General features: G+C 44.6%; 2 protein-coding genes across 11 annotated transcripts in view; one reads left to right on the forward strand and one right to left on the reverse strand.

Moving 5' to 3' along the window:
* The window catches only part of C20H2orf76 (chromosome 20 C2orf76 homolog), a 64968-nt gene extending 53103 nt beyond the window's left edge, over positions 1–11865 (reverse strand). For 2 of the 6 annotated variants that reach the window (XM_003281721.4, XM_003281719.4), the window contains exon 1: positions 11390–11814. The gene's annotated coding sequence lies outside the window, so the exon portion shown is untranslated. The other 4 variants (XM_030800980.1, XM_003281720.4, XM_030800979.1 and 1 more) reach the window with 4 other exon arrangements.
* An 82-nt stretch (positions 11866–11947) lies between these two features.
* Positions 11948–17561, forward strand: DBI (diazepam binding inhibitor, acyl-CoA binding protein). Of its 5 annotated transcripts, XM_004091611.3 has the most exons (5): positions 11948–12249; positions 12594–12679; positions 13223–13340; positions 15752–15814; positions 17262–17561. In XM_004091611.3, exons 2-5 carry the CDS (start codon positions 12620–12622, stop codon positions 17333–17335), a joined length of 315 nt encoding a protein of 104 aa, XP_004091659.2. In that variant the 5' UTR covers positions 11948–12249; positions 12594–12619; the 3' UTR covers positions 17336–17561. The 5 variants fall into 5 exon arrangements, with proteins under 5 accessions (XP_004091659.2, XP_003281764.1, XP_012353291.1 ...); XM_003281716.4 differs by lacking the exon at positions 12594–12679 and having other exon boundaries at positions 11952–12095; XM_012497837.1 differs by lacking the exon at positions 12594–12679 and having other exon boundaries at positions 12083–12249.
* The last annotated feature ends 4338 nt before the right edge of the window (positions 17562–21899 follow it).

Raw genomic sequence — 21899 nt, forward strand, 5'->3', positions numbered from 1 at the left:
AATCAGTTCCAAATAAATATATCCTTGATTACTGTTCACATCTAGAATACACCACCCACTGACAAATCAACACCTACAATTCCTCAGACCTGCCATTATGACCTTGAATCTGGAGCAAATGCACAAAACCATAATTTGTTTTCTCTGCTCAAGATATGCAAGACTCTCCATAAACCATTCTGGACAGTTGAGTTTTCCCAAGGGTTGGAGACTTAACCATTTAGAAAGAATATTTCATACACTTTCTTAAACAAGGTATACTGGGTATAAATTCTATTTTTCTTGATTTGCAATCATCAGTGAGAATATTAATCTTTGTACTGTGTGTTGGGAGACATTTCTCCATGGGTCTCTCACACGTCTGCATGTCTTAGAAGCAGAGGGGCTGGCTGCTTTCATTCTGAACTATCTTTCAAGGATATACATATAGCGAACAGCTTAGAAAGACAGAGACAGTATCTCCCACCAGACTGTCCAGTACAATGAAGACATCTCACTCCAGGGTAAGGCTGCACAGGTTTGCTTGCAGCCCTTTATAAAGAATTTGATTTACCTAAACCTGAGGTTCTACAGCTGTGACATAAACCCACTGCACACGCAGTAGCAACTGAGCTACTCTGATTGCCCCTGTGGGACCTATAGGGAGGAGGAATGGAATAAACTCCTCCTCTCAGTGGTGGCATTAGATTCTCATAGGAGCGTGAACCCTATTGTGAACTGAGCATATGAGGGATCTAGGTTGCATGCTCCTTATGAGAATCTAATGCCTGATGATCTCAGATGGGACAGTTTCAACCCAAAACCATCCCCCTACCACCCCATCCATGAAAAAACTGTCTTCCATGAAACCAGTCCCTGGTGCCAAAAAGATTGAGGACTGCTGCTCTACAACACCATCCACCCAACAGGATGTAATGGACATTTATAGAACACCCCACTAATGACTGCAAAATGCACATTCTTTTCAAGTATCCACAAAATAGATGCCAAGACGTCCATATCCTGCACCACAGGAAAAAACCATGACAAGTTTGAAGAAGTGAAATTAAACAACGTGTTCTCTGACCATAGTGGAATCAAATTAGAAATCAGAAACAGGAACCTACCAGGGAAGTCTTCAAACACTTGGAAACTAAGCAACACTACTAAACAAGCCCTGGACCAAAGAGGAAGTCTCAAAGGAAACTAAGGCCAGGTTCGGTGGCTCTCAGTTGCAATCCCAGCACTTTGGGAGGCTGAGGTGGGCAGATTACTTGAGGTCAGAAGTTCCAGACCAGACTAGTCAACATGATGAAACCCCATCTCTACTAAAAATACAAAAATCAGCTGGGCGTGGTGGCAGGCACTGTAATCCCAGCTTCTCAGGAGGCTGAAGCAGGAGAATCGCTTGAACCCAGGAGGCAGAGGTTGCAGTGAGCTGAGATCACTGTTCTCCAGCCTGGGTGACAGAGCGAGACTCCGTCTCAAAAAAAAAGGAAATTAAAAATACACTGAACTGAATGAAAGTGAGACACAGTTAAAGCACTGTGAAGAGGAAAATGTATAAATGTATATATTAAATGAGAAAAAGTCTCAAGTCAATAATCTAAGCTCCCACCTCAAGAACCTAGAAAATCAAGAGCAAAACAAACCCAAAGCAAGCAGAAGGAAAGAAATAATAATGAGCGGAAATTGATACAACTGAAAACAGAAAAACAATAGAAAATCCATGAAAAAAGAGCTGGTTCTTTGAAAAGATTTTTTAAACACTGACAAATCTTGAGCAAGGCCAGCTAGGAAAAAAAAAGAAGGCAAAAATAACCAATATTGGGAATGAAATGGAGGATATCATTACAGGCTCTGCACATAGCGAAAGGATAATAAGGGAATATTATGAACTAATTACATACGTACATTTCACAGCACAGACAAAATGGACCAATTTCTTAAAAAACTAAAACTACCACCACTCACCAATATGAAATAAACAATATGAATAGCCCTATAACTATTAAGGAAATTAAATTCATAATTTAAGAACTCCCAAGAAAGAAATCTCTGTAAGAACCTGATGAGGTTCCTGGAAAAAAGGAAAGAAGGAAGGAAGGAAGGAAGGAAGGAAGGAAGGAAGGAAGGAAGGAAGGAAGGAAAGAAATCTCCAGTCCTAGAAGGTTTCACTTGAGAACTCTACAAAACATTTAAAGAAGAATTAACATCAATTGTACACAACCTCTTGCAGAAAACGGAAAAGGAACATTTCCTAATTCACTTTATGCAGCTAGTTTTTCCACAATAAAGCCAGACAAAGCCATTACTAAAAAAAAGACAATGACAGACAAATATCCCTTATGAATATAGACAAGAAAATCCTTAGTAAGACATTAGCAAATAGAATTTAGCAATACATAAAAATAATTATACACCATGACCAAGTAGAGTTTTTTCCAGAGGAGCAAGGTTAGTTTAATATTTGAAAATCAATCAATGTAATCCACCAAATTAACAAGCTAAAGAAAAATCACATGATCACATCGAGTGATACAGAAAAGGTACCTGATAAACTTCAATGGAGACTCAACATCCACTGGCAATAAGGACTCTCAGAAAAACAAGAGGGGAACATCTCAGTTTGGTAAAGAGCATCTACAAAAAACAAACCAAAAAAAAAAAAAAAAAAAAACTAGAGCTAACATTAGACTTCATGATGAAAGACTGAATGCTTTCCCCCTAAGATCAGGAACAAGGAAAGATTGCCATGCTCACCATTCTTATTCAACATGCTGCTGGAAGTTCTAGCCAGTGAAACAAAGCAAGACAAGGAAATAAAAGGCAGAGATGAGAAACGAAGAAATAAAACTGTCCCTATTTGCAGATGACATGATTATCTACACAGAAAATCCCAAGAATTCTAAAAAAAAAAAATCTGGAATTAATGAATTTGGCAAAGTCACAGGATACAAAATAAACATACAAAACCAACTGTATTTCCAAATAGTAGCAATGAACACATGGAACACAATATACAATACAAATACAAATACAATAACATTCGCAATCACTCAAAAACAAGTATTTAGGTGTAAATCTAACAAAACATGCACAAAAATATTGAAATTAGGCCAATTAATAACACTGCAATGGCCTCTAAGTTTTTAAGTGACAGGAAGAGTTGTTAGTCTCTCGTTTTAAATCAAAAGTTAGAAATGATTAAGCTTAGTGAGGAAGGCATGTCAACAGCCAAGATAGGTTGAATGCTAGGCCCCTTGCACCAAACAGCCAAGTCGTGAATACAAAGGAAAAGTTATTGAGGAAATTAAAATGCTATTACAGTGAACACACAAATGGTAAGAAAGCAAAACAGATGGCTCACGCCTATAATCCCATCATTTTGGGAGGCCTAGGTGGGTGGATCACCTGAAGTCAGGAGTTCAAGACCAGCCTGACCAACATGGAGAAACCTCTGCCCCTACTAAAAATACGAAAATTAGCCAGGAGTCGTGGTGTGCATCTGTAATCCCAGCTACTCGGGAGGCTGAGGCAGGAGAATCACTTGAATCCGGGAGGTGGAGATTGCAGTGAGCCGAGATTGCACCGCTGCATTCCAGCCTGGGCGACAGAGGGAGACTGTCTCAAAAAAAAAAAAAAAAAAAAAAAAGGCAAAACAGCCTGTCGCTGATATGGAGAAAGTCTGAGTGCTCTGGATAGAAGGTCAGACCACTCACAACATTTCCTTAAGCCAAAGCCCAATCCAGAGAAAGGTCCTAACACTCTTCAATTCTATGAAGGCTAAGAGAGGTGAGAACGCTCTATGAAGGCTAAGAGAGGTGAGAACGCTATAGAAGAAGAGTGAAGCTAGCAGAGGTTGGTTCATGTTTAAGGAAAGAAGCAGTCTCCATAACAAAAAAAAAGTGCAAAATGAAGCCTGAAGTGCTGATGTAGAAGCTGCACCAAGTTATCCTGAAGATCTAGCTAAGACTGATAAAGTTGGCTACACTAAACAACGGATTTTCAACACAGACAAAACAGCCTTATATTGGAAGATGATGCCATCTAGGATCTGCCTAGCTAGGGAGAAGTCAATGCCTGATTTTAAAGCTTCAAAGGACAGGCTGACTGTGGGTAAGGGTTAAGGCAGCTGGTGACTTTCAGTTGAAGCCAGCACTCACTGATCATTCTGAAAATCTTAGGGCCCTGAGGAATTATGTTAAATCTACTCTACCTGTGCTGTATAAATGGAACAACAAAGTCTGCATGACAGTGCATCTGTTTACAGCATTGTTTATTAAATATTTTAAGCCCACTGTTGAGACCTAATCCTCAGGAAAAAAAAGATTCCTTTCAAAATATTACTGCTCATTGACAATGCACCTGGCCACCTGAGCACTCTCATGGACACGTACAAGGAGATTCATGTTTTCATGCCTGCTACCACAATATGCATTCTGAAGCTTATGGATCAAGAAGCAATTTCAACTTTCATGTCTTATTATTTAAGAAAATACATCTTGTAAAACTACTGCTACCATAGATAGTGATTCCTCAGATGGATATGGGCAAAATAATGCGAAAATCTTCTGGAAAGGATTCACCATTCTAGAGGCCATTAAAAATATTCATGATTCAGGAGGAGATCAAAATAGTAACATTAACAGGACTTTGGAAGAACTTGACTCCAACCTTCATGGATGACTTTGAAGAGTTCAAGACTTCAGTGGAGGAAGTAACAGCAAATGTGGTGGAAATAGCAAGACAACTAGAACTAGAAGTGAAGCCTTAAGATGGGACTGAATTGCTGCAATCTCATAATAAAATGCCAGCGGATTAGGAGTTGCTTCTTATGAATGAGCAAAGAAAGCAGTTTCTTGAGACAGAATCTACTCCTGGTGAAAATGCTCTCCCTGTCGCCTAGGCTGGAGTGCTGTGTTGAAATGACAAAAAAAGCGTTTAGAATATTGCATAAACTTGTAAAGCAGCAGCATGGTTTGAGAGAATTGACTCCAATTTTGAAAGTTCTGCTGTGGATAAAATGCTGTCAAACAGCATCTCATGTTACAGAGAAGTCTTTCTTGAAAGGAAGAGTCAATCAATACAACAAACATCATTGTTGGCTTATTTTAAGAAATTGCTACAGCCACCCCAACCTTCAGCAACCACCACACTGATCAGTTAGCAGCCATCAACATTGAGGGAAGACCCTCGACCAGCAAAAGGATCATGACTCGCTGAAGTCAGGTGATAGTTAGCATTTTTTAGCAATCAAGTATTTTTAATCCAGATATGTACATTTGAGGCCAGGCACGGTGGCTCACACCTGTAATCCCAACACTTTGGGAGGCCGAGGCAGGTGATCACCTGAGGTCAGGAGTTTGACCAGCCTGGCCAACATGGTGAAACCCCATCTCTACTAAAAATATAAAATTAGCCAAGTGTGGTGGCACATGCCTGCAATCCCAGCTATTCAGGAGGCTGCGGTAGGAGAATCACTTGAACCTGGGAGGCAGAGGTTGCAGTGAGCTGAGATTGCACCATTGCACTCCAGCCTGGGCAACAACAGCGAAACTCTGACTCAAAAAAAAAAAAAGATACATACACTTGTTTGACATAATGCTATTGCACACTTCCTAACAGACTATACGTATAGTGTCAACATAACTTGTATATGCACTGGAAAACCAAAAAACTGTGACTCATTTTGTTGTGATCATTGTTTTATGTCAGTGGTCTGTGACCAAACCTGCAATATGTCTGAGGTATGCCTGTAGACAAGTGATTGGCAGCAGCTTTATTCATAATAGCCAAAAAGTGGAAACAATAGCAATAGCCTTTAAATAGTGAATGGTTAAACTCTTTCATCTATATGATGGAATAGTACTCAGGAATAAAAAAGAACAAAACTATCATTCACTCAACAACCTAGATGAATCACCAGAGAATTATTCTGAGTGAAGAAAAAACAATCCAAAAAGGCTATATACCACAATTTCATGATATACAACATTATTGAAATGATAAAATTATAGAAATAGAGAAGAAAGTTGTGGTTGCCAGGGGCTAAGGAGGAGCTAGGAAGTTAGTGGTTGTGGCCACAAGGCAATATTAGCAATCTTTGATGATGGAAATATTGTTACTTTACTTAAATGTATCAATGTCAATGTATTGATTGTGTTATGTATTCTATATGGTTTTGCAAGATGTTACCACTGGGAGAAACTAGGTAAGACGCACAAGAGAGCTCTCTAGACTACAGTAGTCCCCACTCACAGTTCCACTTTCGATGGTTTGAACCCAAAATGGGTTTCGTGGGTTTGTTACCCACGGCCAACCACTGTCCAAAAATATTAAATGAAAAATTCCAGGAGTAAACACTCACATTTTTATTACAATATATTGTGATAATTGTTCAATTTTATTATTTTGTTACTCTCTTACTGTGCCTAATTTAAAACTTAAATTTTATTATAGATATGTATGTACAGTCAGCCCTCCATATCTGTGGGTTCTGCCTTTGCAGACTCAACTAACTTCAGGTGAAAATATCCTGGGAAGAAAACAATAAAAAAATACGAATACACTAAAAAAAAAAAAAATTGTAAAATACAGTATCACAACTATTTATATAGTATTTACATTGTATCTAGTATTATAAGTAACCTAGAGATTATTTAAAGTATACAGGAGAATGTGCATAAGTTACATGCAAATACATCATTTTATATAAGGGACTTGAGCATCCACGGATTTTTGGCATCCATAGGAAGTCATGGAACCAATCCCCCACAGATATTGACAGACAACCATCTAGGAAAAAACATATATAGGATTCAGGCCTCCATTGGGGGGGTCTTGGAATTTAGCCTCTGAAGATAAGGAGGGACTATTGTATTTTTTATAACCGCACGTCAATCTATATAGTTAGCTCAAAATAGTGTTTTTTTGAACAACATTGCCCTTCAAAGGAATTATTAGCCAAAGCATGTCACCAGATCTTTTTTCTTTGAGGCAGGGTCTCTCCCTGTTGCCTAGGCTGGAGTGTAGTGGCAGGATTATACCTCACTGCAGCCTTGTCACCAGATTTTAATACAGTGGCGTTTTGAACAATAGGAGTCCAACTTCTATTTTTTTCCACCTCTGCCATCCCTGAGAGAGAAAGACCAACCCTTCCTCTTCCTCCTCAGCCTACTCAATGTGAAGATGACAAGTCTGAAGACCTTTATGATCTACTTCCACTTACTTAACAGTAAATAATTTTCTCTTCCTTGTGATTCTAGTAACATTCTTTTCTAGTTTACTTTTAAAAATACAGTAAATAATACATATAACATATAAAATGTGTTAATCAACTGTTATCAGTAAGACTTCGAATCAACGGTAGGCTATTAATAGTTAAGTTTTAGGGTAGTCAAAAGTTACACACAGATTTTTGACTGTGTGGAAGGTCAGTGCCCCAGCCCCTGTGTTGTTCAAGGGTCAGCTGTATTTCTAATTTTCTTGTTGACAGGCAGAAGAGTTTACTAAGAAAATTCATCTCTAACAATCTAATTTCAAGGCATTTTCCAGGTGGTTTGTCATATGCAGCTAGGAGCTAAATAGGCAAAGATGTAGAAGGCAATGTAGATTTAGAAGAGAATATATAACACACTGTTATTAAAGTATGACGTTGAACAAGAACTCAGTATTGAACTCAAGATATTTTCATTATTACTGCCCATAATCATGAATGCTTCTAAACAGAGCGCAGGCAGCACCTGACCAGTGTATGACCAACTCATGGAGAAGCAATTCTAAAGGAAGTCCTGTCTTCCTTACTTCCAGCCAGCCTAGGATACTTCCCTATCAGAATCTTCCACTCCCAAGTCATCTCTGCATCTCACCTCAGCCCTAACCACCCCCAGTCCAAGTTGGGTAGGCAGAAAGAAGAGGAAGAAGAAAACGGTAAACATGTGCATGCCACACCTGTTCACTCTTCTCTCATGCCCGCCTTGCCACAATTCCTCTGAAGACGAACACCCAAAGGAAGGAGAAGGTAAGAATGGCAAAGGGCTTGCTAACACCTCCAGCTGCCAGGCCTCCTCTCACCAGTTATGAGGAAAGCCAGGCTTCATTCTTACCCCACCCCCACCAACTCTCACCTCCCTCGGCCTTCACAAAACCCTTGACTCCACCCATACCTCCCCAATCCTATCCAGAAGCATTTCCAAAGTCCCTTCTTCCCTTTAAAACTAGTCTCCTGAGCCAGGTGACATGGCTCATGCCTGTAATCCCAGCACTTTGGGAGGCCGAGACGGGCGGATCACGAGGTCAGGAGATCGAGACCATCCTGGCTAACACGGTGAAACCCTGTCTCTACTCAAAATACAAAAAATTAACCGGGCGTGGTGGCGGGCACCTGTAGTCCCAGCTACTCAGGAGGCTGAGGCAGGAGAATGGCATGAACCCGGGAGGCGGAGCTTGCAGTGAGCCGAGATCAAGCCACTACACTCCAGCCTGGCAACAGAGCGAGACTCCATCTCAAAAAAAAAAACTAGTCTCCTCCAGCTCTGCTGGAGCCCTGCCACAGGACTCACATTCCAAGTAACCTGAAAGAAAATACAGAATGAATGTAATCCATCATTTGTGGATACCCTAACCCTCACCTTATAGTAACTCTAGTTACTAGAGCAACTCGGAAGCTCTCCTGTAATTGTAGTTCCTTTTCTGGTGATTAGGTTACTTTCAGAAATCAGAGGTTTCATTTATACTAAGAAACTTAATATGAAACTACTATTCCCACCCACTGAGCAAGAAATGCTTTCGCTTATTAATATATCTTGCCAGGGCTAGGCACAGTGGCTCAGGCCTGTAATCCCAGCATCCTGGGAGGTCGAGGCAGGGGGATCACTTGAGCCCAGGAGCTCAAGACCAACCCGGGCAATATGGCAAAAACCCATCTCTACAAAAAATACAAAAAATTAGCCAGGCATGGTGGCACACACCTGTAGTCCCAGCTACTTGGGAGGCTGAGGTGGGAGAATCACCTGAGCCCAGGAAGTCAAGGCTGCAGTGAGCCATGATCGTGCCACTGCACTCCAGCCTGGGTAATGGAGTGAGACCCTGTCTCAAAAAAATAGAGAAAGAGAGAGAGACAGAGAGAGATAGGAGAAAGGGGGAGGGAGAGAGAGGCAGGACACAGAGAGAGGGAGAGGAGATAGGAGAAGAGAGAGAGAGAGAGAGATATCTTGCCCATCTGGCTTTATGCTGAGACCCACCGAGTGAAGCCTGTGGCAGACAAGACTGGTTTCTATGAAAAAAATAAAAATAAAAAATAAATAAAAAGTGGTATCCCCAGATGTGAAGGCAAACTACAACAACGACAATGGCCTCTCTATTGATTGGCAGGGTCAATTTGGCTGACAAGTTGGCTGGTCAGGTTTCTCATCTCCAGGTGCTCGGCTTCCAAAGCTGGGAGTGATACAAAGAGATTACATGGTCTTTGCACCAGAGTTCATCTACTTTACTCAACCCCATAGTTTTACATTCAGTTCTAACAAATTTAGATGGTTTCCAAGTTCAGTTAATCAGAAGGAATAAATCTTCATAGACAGAAAAACACTTTATTCATTCAACAACTATTTGTTGAGTGCCTAAGAAGTGCCAGACACTTGGAGATTCAGCAGTGACTGATAAACAATGACCCCATCTCCTCCTGGCTTATGTGTGTTTGGTGGGAGGCAGGGGCAGAGGGTTACCAGTAGAAAAGTAAATTAAAATTAAAATAATTGTAAATAAAATAATTACAACATGTTACGGTTGCTAACAAGCACATAAACAGAGCTGAGGATCTTCCACTCTCAGAATTATGAAAAGCAATATTCAATCAAGGCCAGGCACAGTGGCTCAAACCTGTACTCCCAGCACGTTACGAGGCCAAGGTGGGAGGATCCCTTGAACCCAGGAGATCAAGACCAACAACATAGGAAGACCCCATCTCTACAAAAAATAAAAATAAAAATAAAAAAATTAGCCAGGCATGGTGGTTGTGCCCAGAGTTCCAGCTACTCGGGAGGCTAAGGTGGGAGGATCACTTGAGGCCTGGAGTTCAAGGCTGCAGAGAGCTGAGATTGTGCCACTGAACTGCAGCCTGGGTAAAAGAGTGAGACCCCATCACACACAAAAATAATTTAAAAACAAAAACTAAAAAACTAAAAGTAACTGATCTTTGAGAAGCGATAACTGCATTTTCAAAGTACCTAATCTCAACAATACCCTAAATTAAAACCTGCTGACTAGGAGATGTATTTGACTGCAAATCTGGCCCACACAAGCAATAATCTGAGTTTCCATCAAGTAAGCTGTAAGCACCAAGTAGAGCAAAAACAAATCCAGGCCTCAAATGGAAAAAGCAGCTCTGAGTTGTGATTTTCGAAGAAACCTGCATTTCTTACACTTCAGTGTACTTTCCCCATATTTAACTCCAAGATTTTTGTTAATTTGTTTGGTTTTCCTTTCTCAAACAAAATTATGCTCAGACTGAAAACTCTAGATTTGTTCCCTATTGCATCTTCATTTCTTCCCAAACATTCCATAAAATCTGACCTACATGAAGTTAGCAAGTTAAGTCTGAAAGCGTCTACCTTCCCTGGGGAGGGGGAAGGTGTAGGCAGGGCAGAGATTTGTAGTCCAGCCCTCTTGCCACAAATTATGAATTAGAGAGGAATGATTTTGCTTTTTTAATGATCTCCAGAGAATTTTCCATCATTTCCCTCTCTTCACCCAGCTCCTTTGTAACCACTGCCAGAGAAGTCTTCCTTTAGCTTCTTAAACATCGATCCTAAAACACTTCCAGACACCTGTGCTGCTCCTTTCTGTTCCCATGGAGATTAGGCTGTGTAACCATCTCACAAAGGCATTTCCCTCCGTCTCCTCATCCTCTTTTCAAACCCTTTTACAATTTGCCATCTCACTCAGCATGACAGTCAAAGTCCCTGTGATGGCCAACTTCTGCATCGCCTAGCCATTCTGCCACCGCCAAAACTCTCCAGCCTCATCTTTCTCCTCTTCCCCTGGTTCCTTGCCCACGCCTTTACACTTGTTCTCTGCTTGGAATCCTCCCTCCCCTCCTTGAGGAACTTTCTCAAATGTCACCTTCCCTCAATACTCACCCTCCTCCATTTAAAACTATAAACTTCCAACTTCCTAAGCCCCTAAAGAACTCTAGATTTAACTTATTGTATAAACTACTGTCCCTACTTGTAAGTTCCAAGATTGCAGGGATGCACCTGCTTTGTTCACTGCAGTCTGCCAAGGTCTAGAACAGTGCAAGTTACCCAACAGTTCAATAAACAGCCATTCATTTAACAAATATTTGCTGAGCACTTCGTCCCAAGTTTGTTAAATCAAGACAAATAAGACACTGTCCCTGCCTTTAACGCACCAGATGGAGAAATGCATCACAGACATAAATGTGCAATACAGGACTGACACTAAGGCCACAGGCAAGTCAAAGAACGTGCCAAAAGTTCAGAGGAAGAAGCCTCGGCTTTGCCTTTCGGGAGGCCAGTCCAGCTTTCCACCATCACGCTGCTCACCAGTGACCATCTCCGGGGGTCTCCTCTAGACCCCAAGGGAGGAGCGGGTCCCGCTCGCCATTCTCAGGTCTCAGAGTTTACTTGTCCAGAGATGCAACTTCCGGCCTCTTCAGGCCGGGCAGGAGATTTAAGTAAAGAAAAGAAACATAAGGACTTCCGTTCTTCGGTCTCCGTCCCCTCCCCTTCCCCCGCGTGCCGTCCCCACAACGGCCCAGGACTGAACCCAACTCTCGACCAACTCCCGGCAGCAAAACTAAGCGCCCTACTTCCGTTGTCCCCACCTGCTCCCGGCGTTCCCTTTGGCTACTCCCGGCGCTTGCGCAAGCGGTCCCACGTGGGCTCGGGCGGGGCTGGCGCCGCGGCGGGGGCTGGGCACGCCCCTAGCGCATAGCTGGCTTCTGATTGGCTTTCCGGTGCTCGCCCGAGCAGGGTTGGGGCGAGTGGACCGCGCCTCTAAAGGCGCTTGCCAGTGCAGTCTGGACGATCGCTTCCTGGTCCTCGCCTCCTCCGCTGTCTCCCTGGAGTTCTTGCAAGTCGGCCAGGATGTCTCAGGTACAGCGCTTGCACAGCCAGGCTGCGAAGGTGCAGCGGGCGGGAGGCCTGTTGGGGGCTCAGCCGGGAGCCAGAAGCTCTCGGGCTCTTTCCCTCCGTGCCCCTCACTTCCTCATGGACCCATGCCCAGCCCTGATTCGTTGGACAGAGCCTTGTGAGCGGGATTTTCCGTTTGGGGATTTCTAAATCTGCTGCCCACCCCGCAACTGCCGGAAAGTTGCCCATGGAGTGGACTTCGCTGTGTAGCCGGAGAAGGCTGGGAGTCGAGGGTGCTTGATGGAAAGATGGGGGAAGGGGTTGCACGGATTGGAGGAGCGAGGAGACTCAGTCCCCATCCCGAAGCACAGGGCAGGACGTCGCGGCGGAGTGGGGAAGCGAGGAGGCCGTGGCCGGGAGCTTGGAGGTCATGGGAAGTACGGGGCCGGGTGCTCAGAGTGAGGGACGAGGAGAATCGCGGCCCGGGGAGAGGTGACCTAGGGGCCGCCCCCTTCCCTCCAGTGTAGACCCTTGTCTGAGACCGAGCTATGTGGGGCGACCCCTGGCTCCTCCCCCCTGCCTCTGCCAATCCGGGCACTGGGACAAAGGTCGGTGTTGAACGCCCGGGCCCCAGGGGGAGGGAGGGGACCAACGGGCTTCGGCGCTGACACCGCGGCACTCATGCCCTGTCCGCTTTCAGCTGTTTCCAGCATACTGTTCCCTCTCTGTCCCCAGGCCAGGGGTTCGCTGAAGCCCCAGCCACTCCCTAGTGCCTGGCCCGGTGGTGGCCAAGCAGTTGGCCTCGCTGCTTCTCCCGCAGAGTGGACACCCACTGCGGGCGAAGGCTTGGCCTGCTCTCTTCACTGCTGTATTTCCAGACCTGATGCCTGCGTTTGTGAGAGCGCTGGATATACGGTTTTCGATTGAACGAGTGAACTGGAGGGGCTTCCCCTTCTTGTGTTGCTGAATCTTTCTAGCTGCCCTGTTGGGGCAGGGAGGGGCAGACACACTTCAGGGGCTGCATTGCCCGAAGGATGCCACCTTTCCCACCTCTCCATCCCTGTAACTGGGCTTTCTTCAGGCCACAGCAGGACTCTTACCCTCTCCCACCTAGAGGAGGCCCTCAGTCCTCTCCTCTCCCTTCCATTCAGGCTGAGTTTGAGAAAGCTGCAGAGGAGGTTAGGCACCTTAAGACCAAGCCAGCGGATGATGAGATGCTGTTCATCTATGGCCGCTACAAACAAGCAACTGTGGGCGACATAAATACAGGTATGCAGAGCAGGGGGTTGGGAGGGCCTCTGCTCATCAAAGCAGGCTCAGCAGCCCAGACTGGAAGTCCCTGGGAACTTCACTCTCAAACTGCCTGAGGCCCTACTCTTCAGGTGGAGTATGGTGATGGTTCCTGGGGTGGAAAAGACCATGTTCCGGATTCTCAGTGTCTCCAGTAGTAGCAGAATTCAAATCCTGGTTTTAGAAGGTCTTTACTGGTTATCACCAGCAGCTCCTCTCTACTAGGGAAGGAGCAAAGGCTGCAGCTTGGAAAAGACTTGCTGAAGGCTCTCAGCTCAGTGGTATCATTGTTGAGCCATTCAGCTTCTGCCCTAGATGGGCATGATCAAAGTTGGAGCACTTTTTGGAGCACTTGACAGCCTGGCCAAGCCTGATATCAGGAGCAGAGAAGCACCTGGTTTCTTGGGCCAGTCAGAGCATTTCGCTAACAAGTCTGTGCCTTCCTGATGACAACTTTTTCCCTGTCCAGAAATCTTGGTGCTGATTTTGAGGCTGTGCTTTGGACTGGCATGTTCTGTAATAACATCTTTCCTGCCTTGGGTAGGTTTCATTATGTCCCTAAGTACCTGAAATGTGGGTGGATACTGAGGCAACAGCACAGTGCATTCTGTGCAAGGACTCAGCGTTATGGCAGCACAGAAGGGAGGTTTCCCCTGCCCCCGCTGAGGAGGAAGGTGAGCATGGTCCCCATTTCCACAGTAGCTGGGGTGGAAGATGGAGCAGGTGGGCTGGCTGCCAACCAGCTGGAAGCAGGAAATGACACCCAGAATGATGGATCACAGGCAATACCAAATCAAACCCTGGGGTTCACATGGAGCACTTAGTTGAAGAAGGTCTTGTGGTGAAGATGAGTTTTACAGTGAGTTCGTAAACCCTATCCTTCCAGGGAGGGGAAGGAAAGGTGAAGTGGGGGAGGCCAGAGGTGCCAAGATGCTTTTCTGACAAACAGTATTTTCACAGAGACTGGCCTGTGCCCGTACTAGAGTTACCGATTACATGAGTCTAGATAGACTGGCATAGGAATCTATCACTTACTGATCAAAGAGGTGTCATCGGCTTTCTCTAGGGCTGTACTATACAGCCCTATTACACGATTATAAAACATGATAGTCCAAACACGATAGTTTAGGATAATAGCCAGTAGCCACATATGACTATATAAATTTTAACTGAGGCTGGGTGCTGTGGCTCATGCCTGTAATCCCAGCACTTTGGGAGGCCGAAGCAGGCGAATCATGAGGTCAGGAGTTTGAGACCAACCTGGCCAACATAGAGAAACCCCATCTTACTAAAAACACAAAAATTAGCTGGGCATGGTGGCACATGCCTGTAGTCCCAGCTACTTGGGAGGCTGAGGCAGGAGAATCACTTGAACCTGGGAGACAGAGGTTGTGGTGAGCTGAGGTCACACCACTGGGCTGGGCAACAGAACGAGACTCTATCTCAAAAAAAAAAAAAAAAATTAACTAAAAATAGTTAAATAAAATCAAGTGGAGCCACATTTCAGATGCCCAGTAGTCGTTTCAGGTACTTGGTGTGGCAAGTGGCTCCTGAATTGGACATTGCAAATATACATGTACATTTCCATTTCCACCGCTTGGAGAGAGCTGTCGAGGAGTGCTATTCTAGGATCCTGATGATGACCGCAAGGGCAGTTTGTTTCAGCTGTCCCTGGGAACACTTCCCTGAAAGCGCTCAGGGACATTTTCTCAGGCACAGTGCTCCAGGCTACGGACTCTGATTGTTCCCTATGGCTCTGGGGCTGGGCATGGTAGTGAAATAGGACAACAGGGAGATGGTGAGTGTGTTTCCCAACTGCAGATGATAACAGGTCTATAAGCATAAAGTCATCATATAACTTAAAGAAACCTTACCCTCGGTGAAATCTCCCACAGATCAGCAAGAAATAGACTAACCATTTGGTAGAAAAATGGGGCTAGGATATAAACAGTTCATAGGAAAGGACACCTGATATCATTAATGATGAGGGAGAGAAATTGGGTAGCTAAGAGCAGGGGTAGGAGAGAAACTTTATAGTATTTTCCTCTGTAGCTTTTGAATTTTAAGACATATGAATGGATTTTTTAAAAAAAAAATTGTAACTAAAGTATAATTTTTTTAAAGGAGAAATTTTGGAGTCATTTAACTTGTAAGACAAAGGCTATCTTATAATAAGAATAGTGTTCTTCCTATTTGCTCTAGATTTTAAGTTTGGATTGGCATACATTGGTTTTCTTAGGGCAGAACCTACTCTACTAGACCTATTTAACCCCATGACAGAGCCTAGAAGGAACAGGTGTAATAGAAGATGGCATTTATGGCAAGAAGGTTGATCAAGTTCTCCGTTAGAATTTGAACCAGATCTAATGCTTTTTCTTCCCTTGTTTAAGAACGGCCCGGGATGTTGGACTTCACAGGCAAGGCCAAGTGGGATGCCTGGAATGAGCTGAAAGGTAATTGTTCTAATCAATTTCCCTCGTTTGTGAAACCCAGTAATGAAAGAGTCGTCATTATGAAGTGTAAGGGAGGAGGAGAGAAAACAAAGTCAATGGGGCACGTGTGGGAAACCAGCCTGACCTATGCCAGAAGGGGAAAAAACCGGGCCACCTACTTTTTCTCCTAACACCACTTATGCCTTTTCTAAAAGTACCATCTCTGAGCAGGAGTATCATCTAGAGAGGAGGGGCTGGGAACCAGGCCACTGAAAAATAGTTTGGGAAATGATGTAGTTGGTGTGGGCTTTGGATGTGTTCAGAATAAGGGGTGGTTTCCTGTCTGCAGCTCCCTCTCCCCCACAAGGCCAGGCGGTGACCCCCTAACCCCAGTGGCCCTCCCCAGTTCCTTCCTAGCCAGAAGGGTACATAAAAGAAGGGAATGAGCTAATGCATGGCCTGCTGCTGGCATCGTAGGCTCAGTGAATGGAGCCATTATATGCTAAGCGCCAGCAGCCAAGAAATATCCAAGCTCGTACTTAATCACGTGCCTCCTGCAGCAGCAAGACCTAAGAGTTGGCACCAAAGCTCCTGGCAGCATTAGTGTTCCTGCTGGCTAGTTTCTGAATAAGCCCTCTGTCTCTGCAAATGAGAAACCCTTGAATTCAGAAAGGGCCACAATACAATAAACACACTCCTAGGATCTGCAAGTAACTGGGAAGGGAATGCCCATCTGCCTGGCCATTTTCATGGGACATTTCCATACCATCCTCAGGCCCCATGTACTCTCCAGTGCTTCAGAACAAGCTCTGAGTTCCAAAGGGTCTCTCTCCTTCACCATAGAATCAAGGAAACTGGGTGTCACTGTCTCTGAGGGATACATTCAGTGTCCTTTCTACTGCAGCAAGAAGACAAAGATTTGTCTCATTCCCCTCCAAGAAGCAGCCACTTTTGCTCAGAGTTCCTGAAACTTTTCTCGTAGCCTTTCTCTGGGGAGAAGAGGATGCCTGGCTTTGCTTTTTCACTGCCAGCTTAACAGCTCTGGGAGATAGCAGCCCAAAACAGAGATACTGAAAAGGCCAAAGCCAGTGTCAGCCAGGAGAGTTAGCAGGACCAGTCAAGTCACCACGGTGACAGTTTCCTGCCTCTCTGGAGGGTGGCACCTCTCTCTCGAGGCTCACACTGGCCATTCCCCCAGGACAGGTGGCGGATGCAGGTGTCCAGCAGATGGGCGACAGATCTTGGCCAGCCCCACCAGGCTTTCTGAGCACAGTTGCTTATGGAGCATTCACTTCGGGCCAGGTTCCGTGGATACTGTCTCCTCCAACGTGTAATTAGTAGAATCTCAACTTTATTAAGTGAGAAACTGAGCCTAGGAGAGTTACAGCAGAGCTGCCTGGGACTCTGGAGGCTGCTTGTTTCCTACCATGCTACCTCCCTGACAACTAATCCTGTCGATTCCTTACAGGGACTACCAAGGAAGATGCCATGAAAGCTTACATCAACAAAGTAGAAGAGCTAAAGAAAAAATACGGGATATGAGAGACTGGATTTGGTTACTGTGCCATGTGTTTATCCTAAACTGAGACAATGCTTTGTTTTTCTAATACTGTGGATGGTGGGAATTCGGGAAAATAACGAGTTAACCCAGTTACTCAAGGCTGCTCACCATACGGCTCTAACAGATTAGGGGCTAAAATGATTACTGACCTTCCTTGAGTAGTTTTTATCTGAAATCAATTAAAAGTGTATTTGTAACTTTAAATAACTTTAGTGATCTGAGTTCTTGAGATTATTTACTCTGTCTGACCTCAGCCTTGCTTCCTTTTTCTAAAGACCTCTGGTAGTGCTTCAGCTGCATACCTGGTAAAGTATAAGGCAGGCAGTCCTGCCCTGCACCCTGGCCCAAGGTGTGCTGGCCCTTTGTGGGGAGAAGGAGGATGGTAGAAGTGACCTTTCTTTCCTCCTTCCCAGTTCAGCCACACCGAGGAAGATGAGGCAGGCTGGCTGAGACCGCAGTCTGCAAGTGCTTCTGATGGGGACGTTCCTGCCCCAGGCCCTGTGTGAAGCAGGGTTTACAGTGTTTGAGGTTTGTCTGAGGCCCAGCTGGTCCCTGATTCCAGAGTGCATGAGTCAGGGTGGAAGCCCCCATCAGGAATGGAGTGTGAACCTGACAGGAGGCATTCCCCAAGTCCTGGGGAAGCCACAGACAGCTTTGTGGGCAACAGTCAGTGGGCAAGGGGTGTGTCCTCTGCAGGGAGCAGGGAGCAGAACCCTGGGAGCTTGCAGAGAAGAAAGGCTGGAGCTTGACTCTGGAGGATGTAGGAGGTAGGTTGTTGAAAAGTAATAATGAAGAAAAGGAGACAGTTCTCTAGACCCTTCTTGCCAGATGTTCCCTTCCAGCTCTTGGGTTTACAATCCCGCTGCCCTTTGCGGTGGGGATCATACCTCAATATTGTATAACGGGGATTACTGTGCCCATTATTTGAGTGAGGAAATTAAGACTCAGGTAATTTAACTGGATCCAAGCCCAGGGCTCACTGGCCAGGAGGGCCCTGTTTGTCCCCCTCCACCACATTCCCTCTCATGCCCCCTGGCTGCCACTTAGTCTGCACCTCTGCTGTGTTGCAGTGAGTGACATCTGTCTCTCTGGGCTAGCATAAGGTGCTGGTATGAAATCTGTCCCTTGGGCTGTGCAGCTCATTCCAGAGGAGTGGCTTAGACAAGGAGGTCCCACTTCCAAAGCTGGAGTGAGGCACAGATGAGAGAGACTTTTAAGCACCTCAGGTGACTAGGTCATAGCTGGTTTGGGAGATGCCCTCCCCCCTTACTAGAAAATACTTGTACCGGTTTCTCAGAAAGTAGTGTTTGTGCAGTTCTGATAGCACCAGCAGCCTGGGGCTGCACCCGCTCCTGTGGCTCCCACAGGAGTCCTTGTACCACCCAGGGCTGGCTCACAGGGTGTCGCTTGGGGACAAATTATCGGGGGAACCTGCCCCCAATATTTCAACGTAGGTTCTATTTTCCATAAGTGTCAGCTGGCTGAGAAATAAAGAGAAAGAGTACAAAGAGAGGAATTTTACAGCTGGGCCACCAGCAGTGACATCACATATCAGTAGGATATTGATGCCCACCTGAGCCTCAAACCAGCAAGTTTTTATTAAGGGTTTCAAAAGGGGAGGGGGTGAAAAACAGGGAGTAGTTACAAAGATCACATGCTTCAAAAGGCAAAAAGCAGAACTACTAATAAGGGTCTAACAAAGATCACATGCTTCTGAGGGAACAGGACAAAGGGAAAAAACAGAACTACTGATAAGGGTCCAACAAAGATCACAAGGCAAAGAGCAAAAGCAGAACTACTGATAAGGGTCTATGTTCAGTGGTGCACGTATTGTCTTGATAAACATCTTAAACAACAGAAAACAGGGTTTGAGAGCAGAGAACCAGTCTGACCACAAATTTACCAGGGCAGAGTTTTTCCCCACCCTAGTAAGCCTGAGGGTACTGCAGGAGACCAGGGTGTATCTCAGTCCTTCTCTCAACTGCATAAGACAGACATTCCCAGAGCAGTCGTTTATAGACCTCCCCCCAGGAATGCATTCCTTTCCCAGGGTATTAATATTAATATTCCTTGCTAGGAAAAGAATTTAGTGATATCTCTCCTACTTGCACATCCATTTATAGGCTCTCTGCAAGAAGAAAAATATGGCTGTTTTTGCCCGACCCCACAGGGAGTCAGACGTTATGGTTGTCTTCCCTTGTTCCCTAAAAATCGCTATTACTCTGTTCTTTTTCAAGGTGCACTGATTTCATATTGTTCAAACACACGTTTTACAATCAATCTGTACAGTTAATTATCACAGTGGTCCTGAGGTGACGTACATCCTCAGCTTACGAAGATAACAGGATTAAGAGATTAAAGACAGGCATAAGAAATTATAAAAGTATTATTTGGGAACTGATAAATGTCCATGAAATCTTCACAATTTATGTTCCTCTGCCACGGCTGTAGCCGGTCCCTCCGTTCGGGGTCCCTGACTTCCCGCAACATCTCTCCCTTTCTTTTTATATAAATGCGCCATGGTGATGAAGGCTTGTTTGTTCTCTTGGTTTTGACGCAGGATTCTTTGACTAGTCCGGCACACTAAAAACAAGCCAATTAAACAGAGAAACATGATTCCAAAATTTACTACAGTGGAGCCCCCAATAGACTTAATCCAAGTTGTGGGGTTTAGTCCAGAAAGACTTTCTGCCACCTGATCTAACACCTCAGCTCCAGGCACAATGGATAAATGAGCTTGAGAGCCTTCAAAAATTTGTTTTTTTAATTTAGTTATGTCCAAAGATAAATTATCTTCCCTACCCAGCAGGTGTCCTTTGACCATTTCCCATGAATGATCAGTCTTGTTGTAGGAATATGGTGTGATACAAAAATCAGAAGTATTCCAATCACACTGCATTTGCATGCGATGTTCAAGACTCATTAGCTGATCTCCAAGCCAAATAACAGACTGTCTTAAATCATTAATTTGATTAGCTAATTTTTGATCAATGCCCTGTTGAGAATTCCACATTTGGGTGGAATTGGCTTGCCAATCATTAACAAAATGAGCCATTTGAATAGATTGGTGTAATGCCACTCTGGCAGTGGTGGCCAATGCAGTGACTGTAATTAGGCCCATGATCACAGCAATTAAAGTGAAAACAAATCTCTTAGATCTTTTGAGAATTCGTTGTAACACTTCATTAATTAAATGTACTGGGGGGGAAGATTCCCAAGGTTGGGGTAAAGTTACTGGTATCCAGATTCCTTCTCGAGCTGGAACCAATATTACACTTTTCCTGAAGTCAAAACAGGAGTTAACACAAGTGTATAAACGACAATTAATGCATTGGACAGTTTGATTGTTCATCCAAATTTTGATATTTCCCACTAACAGCATGTAAAGAGGCTTAACACAACTCTGTATAGGAATTGTCAGGCTGGAGGTAAACAAAGCAGAATGTTTGAATCTACGTTGATACTGAGGGAGAGGGGCAGCGGTAGCAACGCCCAATGTTCTCCACCATAAAGAAGCAATCCAAGGTGCCTGGGGATGCCGAAGAGGTAGAGGGGCACACCTGGGTCAAGAAGAATGATCATAATGCCAATTGGAGTCTCATAAAGGAGGATCAGCATCAAAAAGAGGAAAAGGGTTCAAAGGGGATTTATCATGGGGTTCAGAATCACGGATGCAAGGGGCGGTAGTGGGGATAACAGACAGAAAAGTTTCCCCTTCCCATACTCGCAGTCCAGACATGGCAAGAGCCAATTTCCAAAGTTCTGGGTGTTCTGGACTCAGAATGGGGAATATCATACGAGGCCTCAGGGGGGTAATGCCCTTATCTTCCCATTTTGAGGGAAAGAAGGAGCTGAACCTCCTATGCAAAGTAAGATGAAGATCCTCATCCTCCCAATAAAAAATAAAATAAGTAGTCTCCAGGTATTCCCTTCTGCCAGAGGAGCAATTTTTTTTTAAATAGCCCTTTGGTGCCCAGTCTATTACTAAACTATATGAGTAATACTACTGCATGTGAGTTAACACAATCTTCCCAAATTAAAGTTTTAGATGGGCCCTCAAAATTTTTAGGACATGGTTTTCCTACAGGTTTATATTGAAAGTATGGGGTATCTCCTATTACTCCTCTTTTCATTTGTTTTAAAGGAGAAAGGGAGAGGCCAGAGACCAAATGTCCCCATTCCCCTGTGGCTAATCTCTCCGGAAGATAAGCAGCCCAGACTTGAGTTACTAGATGGATACAACAAGGCGCATGTCCGAGGCACAGAGGAGGGTATTTATAACCCATAGTAACATTAAATGCAGTGCCTTCTCCTCCTGGTTGAGCAGGGCAATGGTCATCTGTAGCCCCAGGCATCCACACACTATCGTTAGTATAGATTTCCGCAGAAGCATCCATCCAGGTGAGAGGTCGAATAAGTGGAGGACCCCTCCATTCGGGGTCCCTGACTTCCCACAACACAAATGAGATTGGCAGTGGGGGCATCACCAAGCGTCACCTCGTCTGTGAGGAGCCCGCAGCACCTCTGGTCCATCTTAGCTGGAAT

This window comes from Nomascus leucogenys, chromosome 20 (genome assembly GCF_006542625.1).
Source record: "Nomascus leucogenys isolate Asia chromosome 20, Asia_NLE_v1, whole genome shotgun sequence".
Classification (NCBI taxonomy): Eukaryota; Metazoa; Chordata; class Mammalia; order Primates; family Hylobatidae; genus Nomascus; species Nomascus leucogenys.